Source organism: Microcebus murinus, chromosome 13, assembly GCF_040939455.1.
Source record: "Microcebus murinus isolate Inina chromosome 13, M.murinus_Inina_mat1.0, whole genome shotgun sequence".
In the NCBI taxonomy this organism is placed as follows: domain Eukaryota; kingdom Metazoa; phylum Chordata; class Mammalia; order Primates; family Cheirogaleidae; genus Microcebus; species Microcebus murinus.
Window position 1 is genome coordinate 65,864,211 of NC_134116.1, and position 24,473 is coordinate 65,888,683.

Consider the following 24,473-nt stretch of genomic DNA (forward strand, 5'->3'; position numbering starts at 1 on the left):
AAAAAAAGTTGCTTTGCAAAACCAACTTCCTCTTTACCACACGTGAGGTTTTGAATTACACCCGGGGGGCATATTTCTGCTGAAGAGGATTAGCTAGTTGAACGGTGTATGTATCTAATAAATGACAACAGTACAGACAGTTTACCAGAGTTATCACCGCATTTGCTTGGCCACGCTGAGCCCGTGTGGCCGCTGTCAGTAATTCCACTCTGGGCACACACGCTGCTGGCTTTGCATGGCAAGGCTGTGTGCTCACGGCACTCCCAGGACACACTGTTTTCTAGCCTTATTTATGTTCTCTCTTCAGTCTTCACCCTTCAGCCTAAAAAAATTCCCACAGTACGGCTTACCTGCCTTCTCAGGAATCTGCGCAAAAAGCCATTTCTCCAGTTGGTCTCTCTTGAAAGCAAAGGAAAACTTCTCAGTGTTAACATGTAGCGAAAAGAGGGGGGGAAAAAGCCTATTTGGTCCGCCCTTCCTGGCTGTTGCTACCTTGCAGTTTATGACACACAGATAGAGGGAGGTCTGATGAAGCGAACCAGGCAGCCAGAGAGCTACTCGATTCCCGTGGAAACCAGGAGCCTCTTGGTGCGGTTCTTTTGTGTGACTTTGAGAGGCTCCTGAATGATTTCTAAACGTGCCCCTGCTGAGGCGAGCCGCACAGGGAGGGAGGAACCCAGCTAGCTGAGCAGTGCCCGAGGAAGCCAGCAAGAACCTCTCGCAGTGCTGGAGCTGGCTCGACTCTTGCATGCAGTTTTTGAAGTCAGCAAAACAGAAAGCAAATTACTATCCTATTATGCTGGTGGGAGCTCAAGGAGAGGGGACTCTACACCGCCTTCATTACTACGAGAGATGCAACGGGCCACAGAATAACAAGGGTACCTCATGTGTGCACCCCGAAGACAAATGTAAGTTCTCATGCTGCTATATTTTATATTGCTGTGTAATTTTCTTTCCGGGTTGAAATCATGCTTGGCCAAAATGTAATCGTTTCAATGAGAATTTCTGGTGTGGAAAGTTGTCTGCTAATCTTTACTTAAGACTTTTTTTTTTCCCCCTTTTGTTAACTAAGCAACATAATATGAGCTAAAATTCCCGACAGCAGCTGTGGCAGTTCAGCCTAAGACTGACTGAGAACTGTAACCCGAAGTACATCCAATTGCTATGGGATTAACGCTGGGTGTATTTTTAATTGACTTCCTTAATGTAGAATGCATACATTCCCCACTGTTTTGGATTGCATGCTATTTTAATATTGCTGTGGCTGAGCTAGTGTGATCGACATAGCCAACAGAATGAGATATAGCTAAAATGAGATTCCCGGTAGTTACAAAACTTTTCTTCTTTGGCCAGGACCACATTTGTCTCCCCGAAAGCTCAAAACTCTGCAACCTCTATGCTAAAAGTTCATTCTGCTTTTTTGCCCTTGGTTGGTGGAAAAAAAAATAAAACCAAACAGTGGACTCTCCTAAAATTACAAAGGAAGGAAACATAAAGAGCCATCGCAGTTCTTTAACTCTCATTCTAATAATGGGAGGCAAAAAGGCAGCCAAAGGAGCCCGGCACGTACAGCACCCTCAGTCTTACAGAGCGTGGGGACGTAAAGGTGAATGGTGAGCAGAGGCTGTAACTTGGGAGTCTTTCTACACCTCATCTGCTACAAGTTCTGGCTTAGAAATGGATATGCTCTGTGAAGAAAATGCTTCTCTGAGCTCCACCACCAACTCCTTAATGCAATTAAGTGATGACACCAGACTCTACAATAATGACTTTAACCCCGGAGAAGCTAACACTTCTGATGCATTTAACTGGACAGTAGACTCAGAAAATCGAACCAACCTCTCCTGTGAAGGGTGCCTCTCACCACCGTGTTTCTCCTTACTTCATCTACAGGAAAAAAACTGGTCTGCTTTATTGACAGCTGTAGTGATTATTCTAACCATTGCTGGAAACATACTCGTCATCATGGCAGTGTCCCTAGAGAAAAAGCTGCAGAACGCCACCAACTATTTCCTGATGTCACTTGCCATAGCTGATATGCTGCTGGGTTTCCTTGTCATGCCCGTGTCCATGCTAACCATCCTGTATGGTGAGTGGCATTAGCCTCCCAGCTGCACCCATACTGGTAATAAAGAGCATGTGCATGTCATCAGCAGATGAGATGGGGTTCAGGGGACAAACTGTCAATAGAAGGCTTTGTTTATAGGCTGGAGTCTGTTGTCATATGCTAGTTAACTTAAATTTTACTCTTAAAATGGGATTTCACACAAAAATCAGGCAACCTATTACCTGGGACCACTGGAGAGTCTGTGTGTTAAAACATGTACTTTTTTTTAATGTATGACATTCTAAAGACCCCAATACCAAAACAGTCATAAAGCAATAACTTACCGGTCATTCTGAATCCACTGGATTTGTATTCCTTTATTATGTTCCCAACCAAATATTCCAGCCTTCAGAACAGAACAGTTTTTTGGGTGTTTGTTTTTTTTTTTTTTGTCTTTGTCACACAGTTTTCAGCACTTCTAATGGAGTGGTAAAACCTTCCCAATTACCTTGGAACATTTGCAGGGAGAACATTAGTGATGCAGGGTTTAATGTTAAAATATGCAGAGCCTCCATTAGAATAAATGAATTACTCCAGTTTTAATTGTTCCCTGCCCAGAGAAGCTAATTTGGAAATGTGCCTTTGAATTATACCCTCAACTCTTTAAAAATGCATATGCATCAAACTCCTCCAGACTGGTTTGGAGGAGGGTGGGAAACAAACGGGAAGAGATTAATCTTGCTTTCTTCTCAACAGAGTTTGAAACAGTCAAACCTCTCAGCAAGTCAGCAAACACTGGGACGGCTCCGGCGGGGAGCAGAATGTGATATTCTTTCCAAATTATGAGTAACACAGCCAGATTTCTCCTTAAAAGAGAGAGGATATTGAGACTGCTGACAAAGGCACATGAGCAGTCACCAAGAGCTTGGAGACAGGTTATGAGAGCTATCTTTAAGAGATTTTTCTGTCCAAGTGTTAGAGGCTAAAATTAAAAAAAAAAAAAAAAAAAAAAACCCGACCCAGCCCTGAAGAGTGTGAAGGAGGAAGGCAGTGCGCTGGCCCGTTGGCACAGGGCTGGTAATGACCATTCCAAGTCCAGCCCTCGCTTGACCATTTAAATGCCACGCCGGAATGATTTCATTACATTCTCCTGTCATTTCCCAGACATCTGGGGAGGTTCCCGCTTCCTAACCCTTCCACCCCGCCCTGGGGGCGAACTCGGGCGGGAGATGGCGGGGGTGACTGAGCAGGAACCGCTGCAGGAGGGCGGGGGGACCGCGGCGCCACCCGCTCGGCGCGCACGCGCGCCCCCTGGCGGCGGCCGCTCTTTCCCGCCGGAGTAGTCCTGCCTGCCCCTCGCTGGGCTGGTGCTCCCGCCTCCCCCCCTCCCCCACAACGAAGTGCCCTCTGCTTATCCCCGCCGCGGAAACCCGGACGAAGGCCCCGGCTGCCTCCTTTGCAGAGAAAACCCCTCCGAGTGCCCGCATCAGTTCCGAGCAGGCGGAGCTTGGCTTCCCCCCTCGGGCGCTGCTAAAGAAAAAGCTTTCGTTTCAGCTCTAGCTCTTTGCAAACAATGCGAGTGAAAGTCTCTAAAGTAGGCTTGTGTCCTGCACCCTTCACTTGTCCAAGTAGCTCTCGTGGCATTTGGGTGGAGAGTGGTACGTTTGTGTATGGACAGTTTATTCAGCTTTGTGGATCTATAAATAGGAAAAATGGCCTTTATAATTTCCCTTTTTCACATGCAGGCAGGTCTAACACCACTGCTAATCCTGTTAGCAAAACTAATTAATGTTTATGTAACCATTTGGTCCCCTCCAAAACAAACAAAAACAGGGCCCTTATGTCCATAAGGCACAGTCTTCCTAATACAACGAATGACCTCCAGTGCTTCTTATATTGGAATGGTCTGGGAGATTTAAAAATATTTGGAGGTGAGAAGACTACCTCTACCCCTCCCTCACCTCCAGAGATGATAGTTTAATTGGGCTGGCTTGGCCTGGGCCATCTCTAAAGCTCTCCAGCTGATTCTAATGTGCAGCCAGGGGTGAAAACCGCTACCTTAAGCCGTGGTTCTCAAAGTGTGGTCCCTGGAACAGCGGCAGGAGCATCCTGTGGCCTCCCAGCCTAACTGCACTGGGACCTTCGGCGGTGGGTCCAGCTGTGTGTGTTTTAAGAACCCATCTGGGAGATTCTGATACTCGCTAAAGTTTAAGAACTATCACCCTGAAACAAAGCTCAAAACAAGGACACACACCCTGTTCTTCACCATTGTCTTCAATTTTCCCACATACACCCCAAATTTGAGTTTGACCCCCAAAACATTATTAGTTAATTATTTTCCATTTTTACAAATATAGTACCAACCTGTATTCTTAATCACCTAGTCATGTGCACTAATATCATTGATTGCCGTCACTGTGTGGGACTGGATGGCTGTAATAATAGCTAAGAGATGGGACCATCCTTAGGGGCCTACCATCTGGAGAAAGACACGTGAATAAATCATGACAGGACAATGTGAGAGGTGCTCCAATGGCCCAAAACACATCACAACTTCTGACATAAATCATTTTTTTAAAACGGTTTTGCTAAGAGGTAGGGGGAGAGAGAAAATCCCCAAAGAGAGACACTCCAAGTTCACTACACCACACTGATGTAATTCCAGACACTAGAAATTTTCAGACTTTGTGTCCAGCAGTCAATGCAATCTTATAGTAAAGTGTATTTGCTATTAAGCTTTTCTTCAAATGTGAAAAATATCATGTGTCACCCTTTGCCACCACCACCTGTGCCTGTCCCAGAGATGGAAACTGCTATCACAGGGCATAGTCTACATGCCCCAGGAGGCACAAGGCTACTTACTGATGCCATCCTTCTGCATCGCAGGGTACCGGTGGCCTCTGCCTAGCAAGCTCTGTGCGGTCTGGATTTACCTGGATGTGCTCTTCTCCACGGCCTCCATCATGCACCTGTGTGCCATCTCCCTGGACCGCTACGTTGCCATCCAGAATCCCATCCACCACAGCCGCTTCAACTCCAGAACGAAGGCGTTCCTGAAAATAATTGCTGTTTGGACCATCTCAGTAGGTAAGTGGGAACATATTTTGAAATGATAGTTCATGCTTTCTACAAAAGACTTGTTCTGTTTTGTTGCACGGAAACCTGACATCCTAAATCTATTGTCTCGTGTGGTGTAAGACATGTTACAACATAGTAATTACCAGATTCACATCAGGAAAGAAAAATCTATTCATGTCCCTGGCTGACAACATAAATTGGTATTGCTTTGCACAGGTAAGAATATAAACACCATTAGAGCCAAAGTCAGGAGTAACTGTGCTGGTTTACCGTTTCTCACTTTCAAGTTCACTACTCTAAATCTTAGGTTTCCAAGCGACCTCACCTTTTATAATCACTGGACTTGTGGCCAATATGAGGATACGTACCATGTTACTAGAGAGCAAAAAGCCTCTAGGGTCTGGAGAAAGGTACCAGGCACCGGAACTCAGGGGGAGAGGGTGAAGACACGAAAAAGTGGCAGAACTTGCTTATGGACAAGGCGTTTCAGACTGCCCAGGGCCTCTGAAGCCCTTCCTCCTGTTATGACTCCACACACCAAAGGATTTCAGTCCACTTCTGTTAGTTTAATTACACACATTCATCTCTTGCCAGTATTGATCTTCTGTCACACACCTAACCGTCAGGAAAGCCCAGATAATGGAAGCTACGGGGGCAGCTCCCAGGCAGAGAAGTCAGTTGTACCTGTCAACCTCAGCCCCCAGTTGAGCTTCTTAATAGTACCAGCAGCGAGGGTTTACAAATGCCAACTGCAGACTCAGTAGTGTACAATGCATCTTAAAGAAAATCAGCTGCAAAGAATTAAGCTGCACAGGGTGACATCGCTTATAACCAGGAGCCAATATGATGAGTCAATTGGACTCCAAAGTCCCTCCTCTTTCTACTCCCCAAAAGACAGCCTGCCTCTGGCTCTACCTGGCTATCACCACAGGACGAAAGCAGGCTGGGATGGCTGTGGTTGTCATTCATCCATTTGGCTAACAAATTTTTAATGCGTATCTACTGTGTACTGGGCACTGGATATACTAAGATGAATAAGGTCTGCATTCAAGGATTCTCACAGTGGTAGGAGAAGGCAGATAAGATAACATACCAGAAAAACAAGTTACATAGGATCTATGCTAGAAGTCTTTGAGGTGTGTGCCCCAAGGAGGAAGCAGGTGGGAAATATAAAAAAGAAAAAGTCAGTTCTAATGAAGGACTGACAGTGGCTCAACACAAACATTCTGAATTTTCTTCTAGTGTTTGTTTCTATGTTTGTTACTGTTGTAGTTTTCAGTTTGGTTTTCGTTTGTTTGCTTTTCATGTTTTTTTTTTTTTAATTTAAATCCTTAGCCTAGCTGGAATTTATTTTTTAGATGTTCTAGCTTGTTTACTTCTACCGATGATTAAAGCCTTTTGAGTATCTATTGATACAGTTTTTGCCTTTTATTGATATATTAAGTTTTCTTGATAAATTTCCAAATATGAAACTGCCCTTGCATTCCTGGAATATCAAAGATGGATGAGAAAGTTGGTTGGTTTATTATTATGACAAGATTTCTTTTTCCAGCTTTATTAAATTATTTTTAGGGGTTTCTATGATTTCCATAAGGTTTTGAACTATTTAAGTAGGAATTGTATATTTATGAAAGGTTATATGGAACTTAGGGTTAAATCTCTCATTTTGGGGCCTTTTTAAATGGTATTTTAAATTACATCTCTAACCTCTTCAATCATTATTCTGTTTCCATTTTCTACCTTTTTTGGGTTATTAGCTGCATACAAATATTATATTTTATATTGATTCGTTAATCACTATTAATGTCACATTTTATATCTAGTCATGATTCTTGCCTTAAAATCTACTTCATCTGATATTAGTATAGCTCTGCCAGTTTTCTTTTGATTATCTTTATTTTTGGATATATCTTTTCCATCCTATTGCTTTCAAACTTTTTGTTACTTTATATTTCAGGTGTATTGCCTGTACGCAACATATAAAACTTTGTTTTTATCTAGTCAATCTTTGTCTTTTAATTAGAGTAGTCCTTTTACATATAACGTAACTCAAATGTATTTGGGTTTACATCTATTCTCTTACAATTTGCTTTCTGTTGTCCCATTTGTTCTACATTCCAGGTTCTTGCTATTCTTGTCTTGTTTTGGACTAAGAATTAATTAACTCCTCAGTCGCCTATATAAGTGTTTTAGTTATCCATTCTTTTAAATTATTTTAGTGATTACATTTCCTTAGCAAATTGTTAGTCTAAAACAAATTATTATTTATACTTCTTAGAAAATGCAAAAACTTTAGAACATTTTTACTTCATTTACCTCTGTTGTCATTTGTGTTATTTTTTGTATTTTCTATGTGTCTTTTTAAAACTGGTATGACATCACAGCTATTCTATTCACTCAGCGTTTGTTCCCATATATTAACCCTTTTTGTTCCTGTTACTGCTTTCTTCATTTCCATGATTTTGCCAGGGTTCATATTCTTTATTCCTGAAGAATTCCCTTTAGAATTTCATGTAATAAATGTGTTAAAAAGTTGTGCTTCAGACTTTTTTCTTTGTCTTTGTATTTGAGCAGTTTTACTATGATGTGCTTAGGTTTGGGTTAGTTTTGTTTTTGTCCTGCATGGAGTTTGTATTAATTCTTAAATTTGTGACTCAACCTCTTTTGTTCTCTGGGAGGCCAAAGTGGAAGAATCACTTGAGGTCAGGAGTTCGAGACCAGCCTGTGCAAGACCAAGACTCCCATCTCTATTAAAAATAGGACAAAAATTATCCAGGCAACTAAAATCAGAAATAAAAAAAATTAGCTGGGCCTGGTGGCAAGCACCTGTAGTCCCAGCTACTTGGGAGGCTGAGGTAGGAGGATCCCTTGAGCCCAGGAGTTTGAGGTTGCTGTGAGCTAGGCTGATGTCATGGCACTCACTCTAGCCCAGGGAACAAAGTGAGACTCAGTCTTAAAAAAAAAAAAAAATCATTCTTCACTCTGAGAAAACTCACCATTATTTTTATCTTATAAAATATTGCTTCTGCCCCCATTTTCTCTCCCCCTGACTTCTGGGACTCCAATTTCATGTATAGTAGACCCTTTACCCATGTTTCTTATGACTCAAATACTTTTCTTCATTTTCTACCTTTTCTTTCTTCTTGCTTTAGCCTGGATAGTTTTACTGGTTTGTCTTCTTTTGGATTATTAATTCTCTCATCAGCTACTTCTAACCTGCTACTATACCCATCTGTTGTATTCTCAATTTCATTTAGTATATGTTTAGTTCTAGATTTTTCCATTTGATTCCTTTTTTATAGATTCCAGGTTTCTATTTTCTTAAATATTGCTCACAAGTAACTGGATATATGAATTACCTGGGGATTTCTATTTTCTGGGTTGTGTCTTTTTTTTCATCTTGATTCTATCCATTGGTATGCCTGGTAAGTTTTTTATTATAATTGAGTACTGGACACTGTGTAAGAAAATTTGCGGATGTTCTGTTGTTGTTATCTTTCTCTGCAGAGGAGTCCTTTAGCTTTGGCAGGCAATTAGAGTAAGCACAGGTCCCCTTAATCCAATCAGGGATTGAGTTTCTTTAAGGCCGGGTTTTTGTAAAACTGGTCTATTTCTAGGGTACTCTTGCACCTAGGGTGTATTTCTTCATTATCCCAGATGAAAGGTTGATGTGCACTCCATTTTGAAGAGCTATAACTCCAATTATGTATCCTCTGCACCGTAACACCACTGCTAAATCTCTTTAGCTACCCAGCCTCTCAGTCTGTTCCTCTGACCAACTGGCGAATGCTCTTCCCTTCACTCCAGAATCTTAATTCCTCCAATACTGGCTTCCTTGGTAACCGAACACCATTTTTGTTTTGTTTTTTGTGTTTTTTTTTTTTATTTCAGCATATTATGGGGGCACAGATTTTAAGGTCAATAAATGCCCATTTCCCCCCTTCCCCCAATGTTTTGTTTTTTGATAGCATTTTAAAATTTCAAAATATTAGGGGATGCAAATGTTTTTGTTATATGGATAGCTTTTATAAGGCCCTGGAAACAGGTTTGGGACTTTCAATTCTGCTTTATTTGATACTAATATTACCACGTCTCCTTCTTTCTGTTTGAATTTCTCCAGTGTATCTTTTCTTATCTCTTCATTTTTAATATATTTTTATTCCTTTGCTTTATGTGTGTTTTTATAAGTAATTTATAAATAGATTTTATTTTCTAACAAAATCTGACAGTCTTTGCCTTTTGATATTGAAATTCAGCCTGCCTACACTTACTGTGACAATCAAAAGACTCAGTTTTATTCCTTCCATTGTATATGTACCAATTTTTTTTTATAGTTCATCTTTTTACCCCATGTACTATGTTTACTGACTTGCACAGTGTCTTTATTTCCTTCGCCCCATCCCAGTTAGTTTGAATTTCTACTGGGCTCTTCCATTTATCTCATGATTACGGTCTCTTCCCAAATAATTATTGCATTGATATTTCTATTAATCAATCTAAAATAAATAGCAACCCCACTAACTTATAACATTTCTTCATTTACCCTGGGTCCCAATTCATAGGCTTTTCCATAATTTTTAAATAAACTTAGTGATAAGGGTAAATTTTTTAAAGCAAGTCAGAAATACAGAAACCACACATAGAAATATAGACATAGCCAATTATATGAAAAATAATAAGTTTGATGTGGCTAAAACCAATATAAGCAAAGTCAAAGTTAAAATATTTGTAATGTATTTGAATGACAGACCAAGGTTAATATCCTTAATATGCAGAGAGCACCTACATTTCGATTTTTTTAAGAAAAGGACAAATAATTTAATAGGGATAGAAATAGGTAAACCATATGAGCAGGAAATTTACAGAAACGTAACTTTAAACAAACAGTAAAGCTCATGAAAAAATGCTCAGCCTCTTTAGCAGTCATGGAAATATAATTTGAAACAACAATATAATATCATATTTCACCCAACCAATTGGCAAAATAAAGTGAGTGAAAACACCCAGTGCTATTCTGGATATGGCACCACGCTTCCTCTCAAATCCTGCTTGTACGAATGTGAATTGTTCGTTCTTGGACAATCTAGCAAAAGCTATTAAAATTTCACCTACCAATCCCTCTTGAGAGAATCTATTCTATAGAAAAACAAAAATACATGTAAGAATCTTAAAGGTAGCAATTTTTTTTTTATTTTGCAATGGCAGAAAAGTGGAAAGGTCACGTTATGTTTGGATATATTAGTTTCATCCAAAATACAGAATATAATGAAGGTCTTAAAAATATGTAGTTGGAACTACAATTGCCCCCCCCATTATTGATGGTTTTGCTTTCCATGGTTTCAGTTACCCCAGGCAACCACAGTCTGAAAATATTAAATGGAAAATTCAAGAAATAAACAATTCCTAAGTTTTAAATTGCCCCCCCATTCTGAGTTAGCGTGGTGAAATCTCAAGCTGTCCAGCTCTGGCCCCCAGGGATGTGCATCCTCCCTTTCTCTACACGATACACGCTGCCTGCCCACGCATGAGTCCCTCAGCTGCAGTAGCCCTCTTGGTTACCACAGCCCCGGTATTGCAGTTCTTGTGTTCAGATAACCCTGACGTTACTTAATATTCTACTAATGATGACCTAATTATTAGTTATCGTGACTCTCTTATTGTGCTTAATTTATAAACTAAACTTTATCATGGATATGCATGTATTGGGGAAAATAGCATATATTGGGCTAGGTACCATCATCAGTTTCAGGCACCCATTGAATGTCTTGGAACGTAACCTCCGTGGATAGGGGGTGACTACTACTTGAATTTGACATTCGAGTGAGGAATGTCCACGATGTTAAGTGCAAAAAGCAAGTTTTCAGGCGATATGCATGGTATGAGCCCATTCTGGTAAAAGTAACAAGAGTAACTGTTATAATACGTGGAGATATGTATGTATTGGCACCGAGAAACTATCAAAAATATTTCACACTTACCAAGAAAATGAATAGAAAGAAGGACGGGATTGTTATCTTTTCCTTTATACATTTCTGTGTAGTTTTATCTGTCACAAGTATTATTATTCCAAAGTGTTTTGGATACTCCAGAGTGAGACCCTTACGGTTGCATCATAAGTCAGAGAAGGCTTCCTGGAGGAGGTGGCCATCCTCCAAGGCTTGCCAGGATCTAACAAATTGCAACCTTGGTAACCATGTCACAGATTATTCAAGTTTTCCTCCACCAAGTGTCCCTGAGATTTGCCACTGCTTTTCTCTTGTTCACTGCCTCCAGTGTGGTTGCTTTGCTACTTTCCAAGTCTTCCATCTAATTCTGGGGGAAATAAACATAATTACAAATCAATTGTGTTTGCCATTTGTGAGCTTCTTTAAGTGAAGCAGCAAGGACAAAAGGTTGAACATTAAGTTAAGAATGACCCTGGGATTCTGTGTGGATTTCATTTTCCCTTTATATACCGAATTCCCATGATCAGAGGTAAGCATGACTTCACTGCAATCTATAGAATGAATGTGATGGATTCTCTTTCCTCATGATGGATTCTCTTCTCACATTGCATTAGCAATATGAGAACAGAAAATAGATGCTACTTTATTTCCTGACTGTCCTTAGCAAAGGTATATATCAGATACAAAAAGTGAAAATGACTGTTTTTCACAATGTCACATTCTGACAGGCAATGACACCACTTTAAATTCTTTTTCCAGAAATATTATTTCATTTCAGAAATATATTTGCAGTCCATAGGGTAGTTTGAGTTTTTTTCCCCTCAAGAATAAACAGGACCACATTCTTTCTTCACTATTATTCTGTAAAAGGAGGAAAAGCAAGCTGTGGCACATTTATTTGGGACCTTTCTTCTCACAAGCTGTGACACAATTCATAAAATCCTAAACTGAAAGCTTAGGACACTTGTCTTTAAGCAGGTCAAATATCTACTTTCCTAGACAGCTTTAAAGGGCAGTGAAAATTATGTCGCACTGTAGTTTTAATTTGTACTTATTTTATTACATAGGATTTTTAGCATCTTTTCATGTTTATGAGCAAATTTATATTTTGTTTTCTGTCGTTGGCTGGTCATGGTTTTTCCTGTAGAACTTGGTTATTATCAGAAAAAGGCTGATGTCACACTGTCCGGATTTGAATCCTTCCTCTGTCCCCTATAAACTATGTGACCTTGAGAAAGTCACTTCACTTCTCTGCATGTCAACTCAACTTCTCTGCATCTCCTGATAATAAAATGGAGATAATAGTACCTGTATAATGAGGTTGTTTTAAGGATTAAATGAGTAAATATAATGTGCGTTATTTAAGTTTTCAACATTATGTGAACTCTTTTCTATGAAGTTCCTGGTTTTTTCCTAACAGATAAATTAGAAAATTGGCTCTTTGTGTCATTCTCAATTTATCTATGTATTTGCAGTTTATCTATTTGTATTCCCAATTTGTCACTTGTCACTTGACATTGCTTATATTGTTTCCACATGGATTTTTTTTATTTTTATATAATCTCATTTATACTTTTTTTTCTCTTATGGCTCTGAATTTTAAATTATTACTAAAATATGACTTTCCCACTACAAAGTTACAAAGAAATTCTCCCATATCTTCTCCCATTACTTTTATGGTTTTGTTTTATACATTTAAGTCTTTGAAGCATTCAGAATTTAACCTGTGATCTGATTCTATCTTTTTCTGCATGGGGCCACCATTTATTTCCCTGTTGATTTTCTATGCCACCTTGCTGAATGTCCACGAATTTCCTACTACTATTCTATTCATTAACTCAGAGCAAACTTTTAATTATTGAGGTTATATATTGTTTTTATTGTCTCAGATCTGATACTTCTTCATTCTTTTTCTCAGACTTCTGACCACTTTCACTTGCTTATTTATGAGTTTTAGAAATCAGTTTCTATCTAGTTTCCCCAAAAAAACCTTCTACTTTTATTTGGAATTACATATAACTTTATAAATCAACTTTCTAGATCTTTTGGCTGACATACTTTTATAAATATTTTTGGTCCGGTTTTTCTATTTCTTTTTTTTTTTATGTATTTGTGAGAAACCTCAAATTCTAGACGAAATAACCCTATAAATGACCCTATATATGACTATATAAACAAATATAACTACATAAAACCTAAGCACTTAGGTTGAAAAAATTACATGTTTATTTAGGTCCAAGAGGAATGAAAGTGAAACATGTTTAATTTTCCTTTCATGTAGCCTCTGAAAAAAATGCCTGAAAAAATAAAAAATAAGTCAACTGAATAAAACAAGCTTGAAACCAGATGGTGTTCTGTCAGCCTTTATGCTGGGGGACATTCCCAGCTCCACTGCCTGAAACAAAATATCTGAGGAACCCACTTGGGATTGTCTCTTCTGGGACCGTTTATGCCCAACTCCCTATGGCTATGAGTCAGCCTGAGAAGTAGATTTCAGACACTCTTCAGGCCACCAGGGCAAGAAGGGCTTTGGGGTTCCCTCTCTTGCTCCCACTCCTGAAAGATCACATTGCAGGCCAGCACCTGCTAGAATACAAAAGGAGACTTGTGAAGGCTCAGTCTAACTCTCCCTTCCTCAGTGTGTCTACCCTCCCTATCCAACCTGGAGGCAAAAAGTGCAATTGCCTCCATTTCCTGAGTCTGTGATTTTGCCCCTGGCACACTGTGCTGTCCTCCCCAGAGGTCTCGGGAACCGGTCTGGACACTGCCCCGGCCTGCAGGCATGCGGGCCAGCATCGAAGAGCAGAGATACTCACAGCCTTGCTGAGAGACGGCACTGTCTGTCCCTAGAGTATTTCAGCACCAGAGAGCCACCAAATGCCCAGCTACGCTGTAGTGCCTTGAAACAAAGTCTCTACAAGGCCACCCCTTGGTCCACCTCCTCTTTTATCCCTGAGCACAGTGACCCTTCCCCTGCTCTGCCATGGATGCAGGACAATTTAGGGACATCTTTCCTGGCCAGTTCTTCTCATACTAAGGAACACAATATGGTAAAAGACACCACAGAAAACCTAGGCTCTTGGAAGACACATCCTTGATTGTCCTTCAGGACACGAGCCAATGGGTAAGAGGCCCTTTAATGACCCTGGAAGCTCAGAGCCTGCCAGCGTGGCAGCTGACTTCTCTCTGCATGGCAGACTCTAGCCACAGGTATGGGAAAACATGCCCCATAAGTAAGCACTTAGTAACATACACGGTCCATGGCCACTGGAAACCGGTGAGAAAAATTAAGAAATGATGAAGTAATGAAAAAATGCTTTATCCTTCCTTCATCTGTTGGTTTGGCTTGGCTTATGGGCTGTGGATTTCTCTGCTTTTTTGCTCATTGCTCTAATACAAGGAGGGACAGGGAGCTTTGTTGCTTCTGCTTCTGGCTGTTAAAAGCAGAGGAATAACATCTGTATGCTGCCCCTTCATGCTCACCTCCTGCCTTTGGCCTGTGTCAGGAACCTGTAAGGTTCTTGAGGCTTCCATTTCCTCTAATTCTATCAGAAGCTAGACATCTTCATCAAACCAGGAGCTGAGGTGCATCATCTGATCGATTTGTTATCACCAGTACCCTTTGTGTCCCAGGACCCTGCTCCTTCTTTGACCTAAGGAAATCCCAAACCTGGGTGGCTTTGCTATTGCTACACTCACGTAGCTAAGAGCTGCTGGAGAAAGTCCCTCACTGCAAATTGGACAGCACCACCTATCTGGGGTTTCCAATCTCAGCTAACTCCTCATCATCACTGTCAATCCTTTGATTTGTTCTTAGCAGATTTTTTTCAAATCTTTTTCCTATTTGGGTCCTCTTCACGGCCTTGGTTTTCCACCCTTGAAGCAGATAACCTTTGTCTCTTTCTTCTCTAAGAAAAGGCCATCAAGTATATAATTCCCTTTCTTTTTCTACTTCCACTTTCCGCTTGTACCCATGTCCTTCTGTATTTCCTATTTCTACCTCCTGTCCTTCCCAAAAGAATTTGGCTCCTCCCCATCCATCCTTTCCAACTGATGTTAGTTTCTCCCCAAGATTCTACCCTTGATTTTTCCATTTTGTCATCTCTCATTCATGCCTCCAAGCACCAGTGGCTGCAACATCCTTCCTTTTTACAGTTCTTGTCACGGTCACCAAGGCCTTCCAGATTTCCAGTTGAATCCAAAAGACTTTATTTCTATTTCAATAATGTACTCAACTAATCCATGAATACATTCTCAACATGAAAGAGTCAAACAGGTCGGGACTACAGAGAATACAAAGTGAAGTTATCCTCCCTCCCTCCCTCCCTGGGCTTCTAGACCAGCCCTCACAGTCATCCCATTAACCTTGAACTTGCTGCTGCCCCTGGGTACAGAGCAAAACAGGAGAGGTGGATTGCCAAGCAGTGCTCTCTCAGACTTCAGACCTTCGAGAATGCCCCTCCATCCCCTCCACTTGTATATTCTTTGAGTCTATGCTTGCATTTCAAGCAGTTCCCTCGAAACCCTGACATTTGCTGCAGTTTTTTTTTTTTTTCTTATATTTGTTTTGGTCTTGTCTTCAAGTTCTGTTTCCCTCTAAAGCAGATCCCATCTGCTGTCTGTCTCCCAGAGATTCCTCCATCATTTTTGAAATACTAATGGAATGACATTTTTCTTGTCATGGGTTACAATTCGTTCTGATGAATTCTTTTCATCTTTTTTATCATGAAATGGGATTTTAGGAGTGAGGTCGTAGAAACCAATGCTCAGATACCATCTTGATCCACATACACAAAAATATAATGTGTAGATATACACATGTACACACACCTATGTACACACTCTTTATCTCTTGTTTTTCTTTTATGCATTTGTTTAATTCTGTGGCTTGATCTCTCTTCACCCCTGACCTTCTTCCCTGGTGCTTTTGTACACTCCTTTTCCTTTTCTTCCTTAAATGGTAGTATTCTCCAGAGAATCATTCTCTACCTTCTCGCTTTTTATTCTCCTTGCTCTTGCTGGGTCCTTTCCATTTCCATGGATTCACATATTAGTAGAACACTGATGAACTGTCCGTCTGCATCCTCACCCATGGTGCTCCCCGGGCTCAGACCCCTGCATCCAACTACCCAAGGGACACCTCTACCCGGAAGTCCCACCGAAACCTCATTCTTCTCAGATCAGAAGCTGCAGTCTTCATCTGCCCACTTCTTCTCCTGAAGCCTCTGTCTTAGAATGCAGCATTAACATCTACTCAGTCATTAGACACGCAGGATTTCTCTCCCCTTCCTCACCTCCACTTCCAAGCAGTTGAGTGGCCCTTTCATTTTTACTTGCTCACTGTTTTCTAAATAGTTCATCTCCTTCCATTCAGCCCTCCTCCTCTCTCTCTTGCACTGCTACAACCATTTCCCTGTCCACAGATTTGTTGCTCTTGTTCTCCACCTTCCCAGTGAAGTGAACCATATGAGATACAGGTTTAACCATATCACTTTCCTGATTGAAGCCTTTGAGTGCCTCTCTATTGCCAGTAAAGTATAGATCCTTAAATGAAAGGTATGGTACTCATAGATATGGCCCCTGCCCACACCACTATTTCATCTCCCACACTCCTTTGCCTTATTCTTTATTCTCCAGTGACAATAAGTTGCCTATCGTTCCCATGTCCTCTCACACCTACATCTTCATTTTTTTTAATCTTCTGCTTGAAATGCTCTCCCATCCCCTTGCCTGGCTAACTTCTACTTTCTTTTGGTCTTGGCATCACCTCCTCCAGGAAGCCTTCTGCACTTCTCCCTTCTCTCCGTGGATTGGGTACTTGCCCTGGTTTGATTCTTCCATAACCCTTCCATATATCTATCTTTTCACATATTCAATTATATTATAATTATCTGTTTATTCCCCAGCTTCAAAAAGCAAGGAGTGGAAAGAAAAATGAAACGAAAAGAAAAAAAAACTGTACCTCATCTTAAGCCCAAACTGTATAACAGAAAATGCCTACCCAGGGATGCATGCGTGCAAAAATTAATTTCAGGGGTCTTACATGGAAGGCACCTTTAAAAGAAATGTTTATTTCTTTGTGCCCTTGGTTTCAAAAGCTATTTTTAGATTGCTTTCCCCATATAGTACTTTAAATGAAAGCCTAACATTTATATAAGGATAAGCTACTTTTATTTTTCTACTTTAATACCAACCATGTTGCAATTATTATAAATGCCTAATTAGTAAGGTCTGAACAAAAGAGCTGTTGATGTGTTTTGTTTTGGATTTTTTTCTCCCACAAACTGGTGAGCTTTAGTTTCAGATTTCAAGATTTCTTTGAAAAGTGTGAAAGAATCATTTGTTTTGTTTTGTTTCCTTTAAATTGGTTGCTGGAGGCCTCGTGGGTCTCACAGGTAGGATCCCACTATAGTGGCTACTTGTTAGTGGAGTCTCCACATTCCAGTCCAGGCATCCACTTTGCAAGCCCAGATTACTATTTTTTTCCCTTTATCTAAGCATGATTACACTCTGGGAAGTTGACTTACATGACTCAAATTCCAATAAACTCACTTATTTAAAATGTAAGTGTCCAGATACCCATTTTCCTGGATCCATTCATCTGCATAGGACATGCCTCCCTCATAAGGGAATTCTCTCGGAAGGTCATATTTATATTTATAGCAATGGCAAATTAGTGAGGGCCCCATGGACCAAGCATATGGGGGACACAGTGAGGATCAAATGAACATAAGAGCATCTAGCAGAGGGTTTGACATGTATGTTCTCATAAACTTTTTAAAATATGAATCAAAATACAAGCATGCAGCAAATAGCTTACAATCTAATGAGGAAACAGCTAGATATAACAGAAAGCAGAGTTAGCCATTGTAATAAAAATGCAGAGATCTCTGACAGGGCTGAGGACCAGAGAAGGCTGTGTCAAGAGGAAGATGTTGGAGTTGAACCTTGAAGGATGGGCAGAATTTCAATAGCAGAAATGGAGAATGGGCCAGAACTTTCCAAAAAGAGAATAACGTGGGGAAAAGACATTATGACATGGCTTGATAAGAAAAAGATCAAGATATATGAACTTTCTTAGATGTTCTTTAAATGATATTTTGTAGCTCTGTAACAGTGATGAAGAACCCCTTTCCACTCTAGGGATATTTGTGTTTAGATGAGCAAGACCAGTTGTCTGAAAATCAGAACACCTTTCTCCTGGAAAGAATGCTGAAGATTTCTTAGCTGGTGGATGCATCGTTTTCAACATCTCTTGTCAGTCATCAAAATAGTCTGTTATAACATGTATTACTGCTACGGTTCTGAGATTAGCACTTGCTTACACTGGTGGTGCTGTGGGTTAGCATTTGTTTCATGACTTTTGGAGAGGCACTTTGAAATCTCGGACGAACAGAGAGATATGTTTTTATCAGAAACATTTTCAAACCCTTTCCTCTGAAGAGTCAGTTCAGGAAGATTTCTGCCTGATGAACATTTTCATCTGTTTTATCACGACCCTCGTTGGTTTTTATTTCAGAAGGTGGCATTTTTCTGACCTTCCCCTGCATTCTCGGTCCCAGCTTAGGGGTCTGTAATGACTTTTGTTTTAACCATATGGAGTTGAGAAACATGAATTATACTGGCGCTTTAAAAAGTGGTATCTTCAAAGTCAATTAATTATCCACTCTGTCCTTATTTTTTATTAAGTTATTAATACCTAATTTCAAGAGTTAGGACCATTGTCTGTGGTGAGATGCGCAGATGGACAGAATTTTTTTGGTCAATTTATATTAGAATGTGCTGTAAGAGCCATTAGGGTCACAATCACTAATGCTTGCCATTCTCTTACCTTTTTAAGTCTTTAAAAATGAAAATGATTTGTCTCCTACATTTCCCTGTTTTCCATGGGGTGGATTCATCAAGATTCTTTTTCATATTCCTAATATTTTTTAAAATCCCAAGTGAACCGCTGTACATGTTTATGTGCCTGACCCTGTTTACTGGCTATGTTCCCATGGTTAATACATGGCCAAATTAATTCCTGCTGTGTATTTTATTCAAAGAAACACTCAGATTATACATTTGATGTAGAACTTTTGGAGACAATCCAGTCGATATAGAAATCAAAGGTCTGTCTCCTCAGGGGCACTCTTTATTTCTCTAATAGATCAATTAATCCATCTGTCTTTGGTAAGGGCAGTTACTTACTAAAATTCTGTTTCATCTGATGAAAGATATTCAGTCCTGTCTGGAATAAAGAGAGTTGATCCTCATTTATTGCCTGTACTTGAAGCACTGTGGTTTTATGTCTGTTGTTTCCATCTTATACACAGGCTTCTGAATTCGCCACTGCACACCTGTGGTTTCTCCACTTAAAGGGAAAAGGGATGTTCCTTTTATGTTTCTCAGCTACTCTGACTCTCCGGTACATTTCTATACCAGTTCCCAGAGTTCTAGTGTGGCTCCAACCATTCTACTCAGGCATTGCAAATCCTGAATGTATTTGAGCTATTATGTGTTGAATGCTAGTGCTGCAGAGACATCAACCCTGCCCTTCCGTTGTTATGTCTGCTTTAACAGACATGCTTCCTAGATATACTTAAAGATAGTATCTTTGTTGATTGGTTTTCCTCTTAAAGCCATGCATCAGTGTGTCTGACGTAAATAGGAGAAAATATAAATGTACTTATGTATTTAACCATAAATAGGAGCTCAATTATATTGGCTGAATGAATGAATGAGGAAAGAAGGGAGTGAAAAGGAGAAGAAAGGAAGGAGGGACAGGGCAGTTAAGGAAAGGAAGAAACATGGTTTCCTGAGCAGCAGTTATAGGCTTTCCCTAACAGCAAAGTCATTTTTAAAGTAGGATGTTCACCTGTGCTTGCCTTTTTTACATGTGGGACCTGACTTGGCAAAGTATAGCAAATGCGTTTGGATGAACATCCCTATAGTAGCTTTTCCAAAATTTTCACAGATTTGATGTCTGTTCCCATGGAAATAGTTTTGGCAAGGCTGGTTGTAGACAGAAGCTAAGAATGAGAGCCATATACCATGAGAATTTCATGTTCCAATTATCAGGCAAAAGCTAAAAGTCATACTTTTGTCTTTTCAACAACTTGGTGCTTTAAACTCAGCAGGAGAGAGCCTTATTAATTCAGGCGAGAAATATTTTCATTATATTAATGAGGTTTCATTTTTCACTGTTTACATTCCTCATAAAAGTGAAAGCAATTATGGGGACAGTGTCAATAGGGAATTTTCCTTGAGGGGATGGGAGAACTTTTAGATTCTGGTAATTGCTTTCAAAATCCCCACCTCCGTCCCTTTCTCAGTGAACTATCTCAGCCAGCACTTGCTCACCTGCCTATTTTGAGGCCTTTTCCTCATCAAGTTTGGACAAACCATTTATAAGAGTGTTAAAGAAACTGAATGAATGACTTGGTAAAAGAATGTGACCGAGCTGTGAAAGTGAAATATATCTGAGCATCCAGGCCAACCATTTTCAAATTAGTCTGAAGTGAAATAAATGCAAAAAATAATGGCTTGTAACTGAAGACCATTTTGCCTTTTAATGGGAACCTACTTTGTTTCTATGAAAGTAAACTTTCTGAGGAAAAGTCAAGAAACAATGGAGGCACAAAAGAATTACTTGGAAATGCATAATCTTAGGGCCCCCTTCCTAGAGAATTTGATTGAGTAGGAACCGATGGGAAGCCTAAAAATTGGTGTGCTCTGAGAAGCACTGCCTAGACTATCAGTTTAGGATTTGGGCATATTTTTAACATTTACTCATGAATTATACTGCATGTACACTTGTTTTTAAAATTCCAGGGTTTGGGCTGGGCACAGTGGCTCACACCTGTAATCCAAGCACTTTGGGAGGCCCAGGCAGGAGGATCACTTGAGCCCAAGAATTTGAGGCTGCAGTGAGCTATGTTCATGCCACCACACTCCAGCCTGGGTGACAAAATGAGACCTCGTCATAAAAACAAAAATTCCAGGGGGGTTTTGTACATTGCACATATGCTTATTTATGCAAGCACTTTCATTAGTAGTATACAAAGTGGTCAAATAAGCCATGCAATCGAGAAAACTAGATTTTTTAACCTCTCAAGGGCAAGGACTGTGTCTTATTTGTCTTTGAGTTCCTTACCACTAGTTCAAAAGGTGCTTAATAAATGCTAAAACCAGCCATCAGTGAGCAAATCCTGATTTCCTTAAGCAGGTATATTGCCTTGATTCATTATAATTTCCTCTTGCATTATCTTTGACTTAAAGTCTACATTTAAGAGTAGTTTTCATTCCAAGTTGGTCAGGATAAAAAAGTACCTTCTCACATCTCAAAGAACACATGATATTTTAAAGATTTCACTGCTCATTAATAAGATAGTATCAGAATGCTAGGGGAAAAGTAAAAGATACAGCTAAAGCAATTCCTCTGGTGCTCTTTGGAAATAGTTTAGAAAGTCATATGTTTTCCATGGGATTTGTCTAGAATTAAATTACATTTTGATAATCCTTTCCAGCTCTATAATTCCATTTTCTACTGTTAGGTTTTAACACCTAAAATTGTCAGCAAGCCTCTGAACAAAGATGCTTTTGTTCTGTTAGCAAGGGATTCTGCTTCTAAGTCTCCGCATGACCTTCAGAGTCATGCTCAGGGCCAGATGGGTGTTAAAATGCAGAGAAGGACACTAAAACCTCTTACTGGCCTGACCAATACATGTAGTGTTATCTGCAACTCATGTCTCTGCTTGCCTACCTGGAGAATTTACTAACATTTTGCAATTACTTTGAAATAAGGTTAGTCCTTGGTTTAATAAACTGAATCATAGACCCTATAGAACAAGTCATGCTAGTCTATTTTCAATATGATTTGCATGGTTTTTTTTTTCTTTTTCCATAATGATTGATTGCTAAGCAGGCAATTGATTATTTAGCAACCTACTCAGTGGCTCAGCAACCTGAAATAACAGGATGGTAATAGGATTAGACCAGGAGAGGACCAAAGGACCAGAAGGGGTTATTTTTTAATCCAGCCTACTGCTTCAAGTAGAATTGAAGAAATAGCAATCATAAAAGGAGGCAATGTTTTCTGATTGATTTCCATGTTTCAGGTCAAATTGCCCTGTTTAATTCATGGGCTTTGAATGGAGATTTTCACAAGGATAGAATAAGAAGTCTGAAGCAGGTTGCATTTATAGTTCCACATTGTACCAAAGTCTAATGACTGATGTGTTGAAATAATTCTCATAGTGTAAGAAAGGATGATGGGTTTGGTTAATTTAGCACAAATTAATAGCAATAAGCCAGCAACATTTTGAAGTTACGTCTTCCAACACCAAGCTCATTGAGGCACATGTCTATAACATACAGCAATGCAGTTTGACAAAGGATAAGAAGTTGTACTAGTATAATGGAATGAGCAGACGATTAAGAGCCAGGCAACCTGGGCCACTGTCTGGCTTTTGTCAATATGCAGCTATACTCCTTAGTTTTCATTTGTAAAAAGAAAAACTTAGACTACCAAATTCCTAAACTAATCCTGAACTCTGTTACCTTAGTTGCATAAACTGAACCTTGAAATCTTGGCATTAAATGAGAATATTTAGTGAGATTCCCAAGCAAACTCAATACGGGATTTCTTCAGCCTACAACTTCAAACCACTGGCTTAACTCTAATGTCACTAATTTTAGCCCAATTTAGACCTAACATAAATCTATAGAATAAAATTGGATATAATTGATACAACTCTAAGACAAAAAAGGAAGCTCTCCTAAAACTCCAAAGTTATTAATTTTGAACAATAGGAAATTACTAATAGAGATGGCTCAAGGTTTGAACCAACCAGTATTTTTTCATGTTTCCTTTTTTAAAAAATGGAATTAATAATAAGACACCAGTAGGAGAAATATTTTAATCCTAGCATAACTGATTCCATTTTTATATTTTGTCTGCCACATAAAATGTATCTTAGCAAAATTTGCCATAATCTCATATATGTTGTTCTATATTCAGATCCTTTCACATAACATTGTATTGTTAACATATTTCCATTTTTATACATGGGCTTCATAATGATCTTAGTGCCTGCAAGTTGTTCCATAATGTTGTTATACCATTATTTATTTATTAACAATATTCTTCCATTTCAATTTCTAGTTTTTGACTATTAAATATAAAGTAGCATATTCAAAATAGTAATTTGGCATTTGATCTGATTTGTTTTATTCTACCCCTATAGTAGTCTATAGTTGTCTTTTTAATTTTACTTGCCTATGATTATCTCAGGTGTATTTACTTAGACCCTAATAATTTCTTCACTTTTTTCCGGGTTTTTTTTTAAAGCTTTTATTTGACCAACATAGAATTTGCATTTTAAAAAATCACAAATAAATGCATATATATTTTTTTAAAAAATTTTATTATGGTAAAATATATAACTATAATATTTGTCCTTTTTCTATCTGGCTGATTTCACCTAGCATACTGTTTTCAAGGTTCATCTGTGTAATAGTGCATAGGAGAACTTTATTCCTCTTTGTGGCTGAATAATAGTCCATCATATGTATGTACTTCTTTTTGCTTATTGATTCTTCTGTTGATGGATACATGGGTTGTTATCATCTTTTGACTATTCTGAATAAATAATATTGCAATGAGCATTGGCATACAAATAACTGTTTGAGTCCCTATTTTAAAATCTTTGGGGTATATATCTAATAGTTGAATTTCTGGGTCATATGGTAATTCTATGTTCAGCTTTTTGAGGAACTGCCAAACTATTTTCCATAGCATCTGTACCATTTTACATTCCCACAAGCAACGTACAAGGGTTCCAATTTCTCTAAATCCTTGGCAATGCTTGCTATTTTCTGTTGTGTTTATTATAGCCATCATAGAACGTGTGAAGTGATATCTCATTGTGGTTTTGATTTGCATTTCACTAATGACTCATGATCATGAGCATCATTTCAGGTGCTTATTAGCCAATTATATATGTTGTTTGAAGAAATATCTATTCAAGTCCTTTGCTCATTTTTTTAATTGAGTATGTTTTATCTTTTTGTTGTTGAGTTTTAGGAATTCTTTATATATTCTGGATATCAAACTTTTATCAGATATATGATTTATAAATATTTTCTCTCATGCTGTAGGTTGTCTTTTCACATCTTGGTAATATCCTTTGATGCACAGCAGTTTTTAATTATGATGAAGTCCAATTTATCTATTTTTCTTTTGTACTTGTTTTTGGTGTCCTGTCTACTTCAATCACTTTGTATTCCTTTAACCTAATTTCCCTTTTTACTCTTCAGAACCTTTAAAGCTACTTTATCACCATGAGTTCAGTCATTGTTGGATTGCATATTATTTAATGATATGTCTGGGATTTTAAAAAGTAAAAACTTGAGTTTTATTT

General features: G+C 39.1%; 1 protein-coding gene across 2 annotated transcripts in view; it reads left to right on the forward strand.

Moving 5' to 3' along the window:
• Positions 1-222: 222 nt before the first annotated feature.
• The window catches only part of HTR2A (5-hydroxytryptamine receptor 2A), a 57,977-nt gene continuing 33,726 nt past the window's right edge, over positions 223-24,473 (forward strand). Inside the window, exons 1-3 of one of the 2 annotated variants that reach the window (XM_020290395.2) lie at positions 819-908; positions 1,354-2,089; positions 4,934-5,134. In XM_020290395.2, the coding sequence (XP_020145984.2) occupies positions 1,678-2,089; positions 4,934-5,134 (613 nt within the window). In that variant the 5' untranslated portion in view covers positions 819-908; positions 1,354-1,677. Of the gene's footprint in view, positions 909-1,353; positions 2,090-4,933; positions 5,135-24,473 lie in introns of both variants that reach the window. The other variant, XM_020290396.2, reaches the window with a different exon arrangement.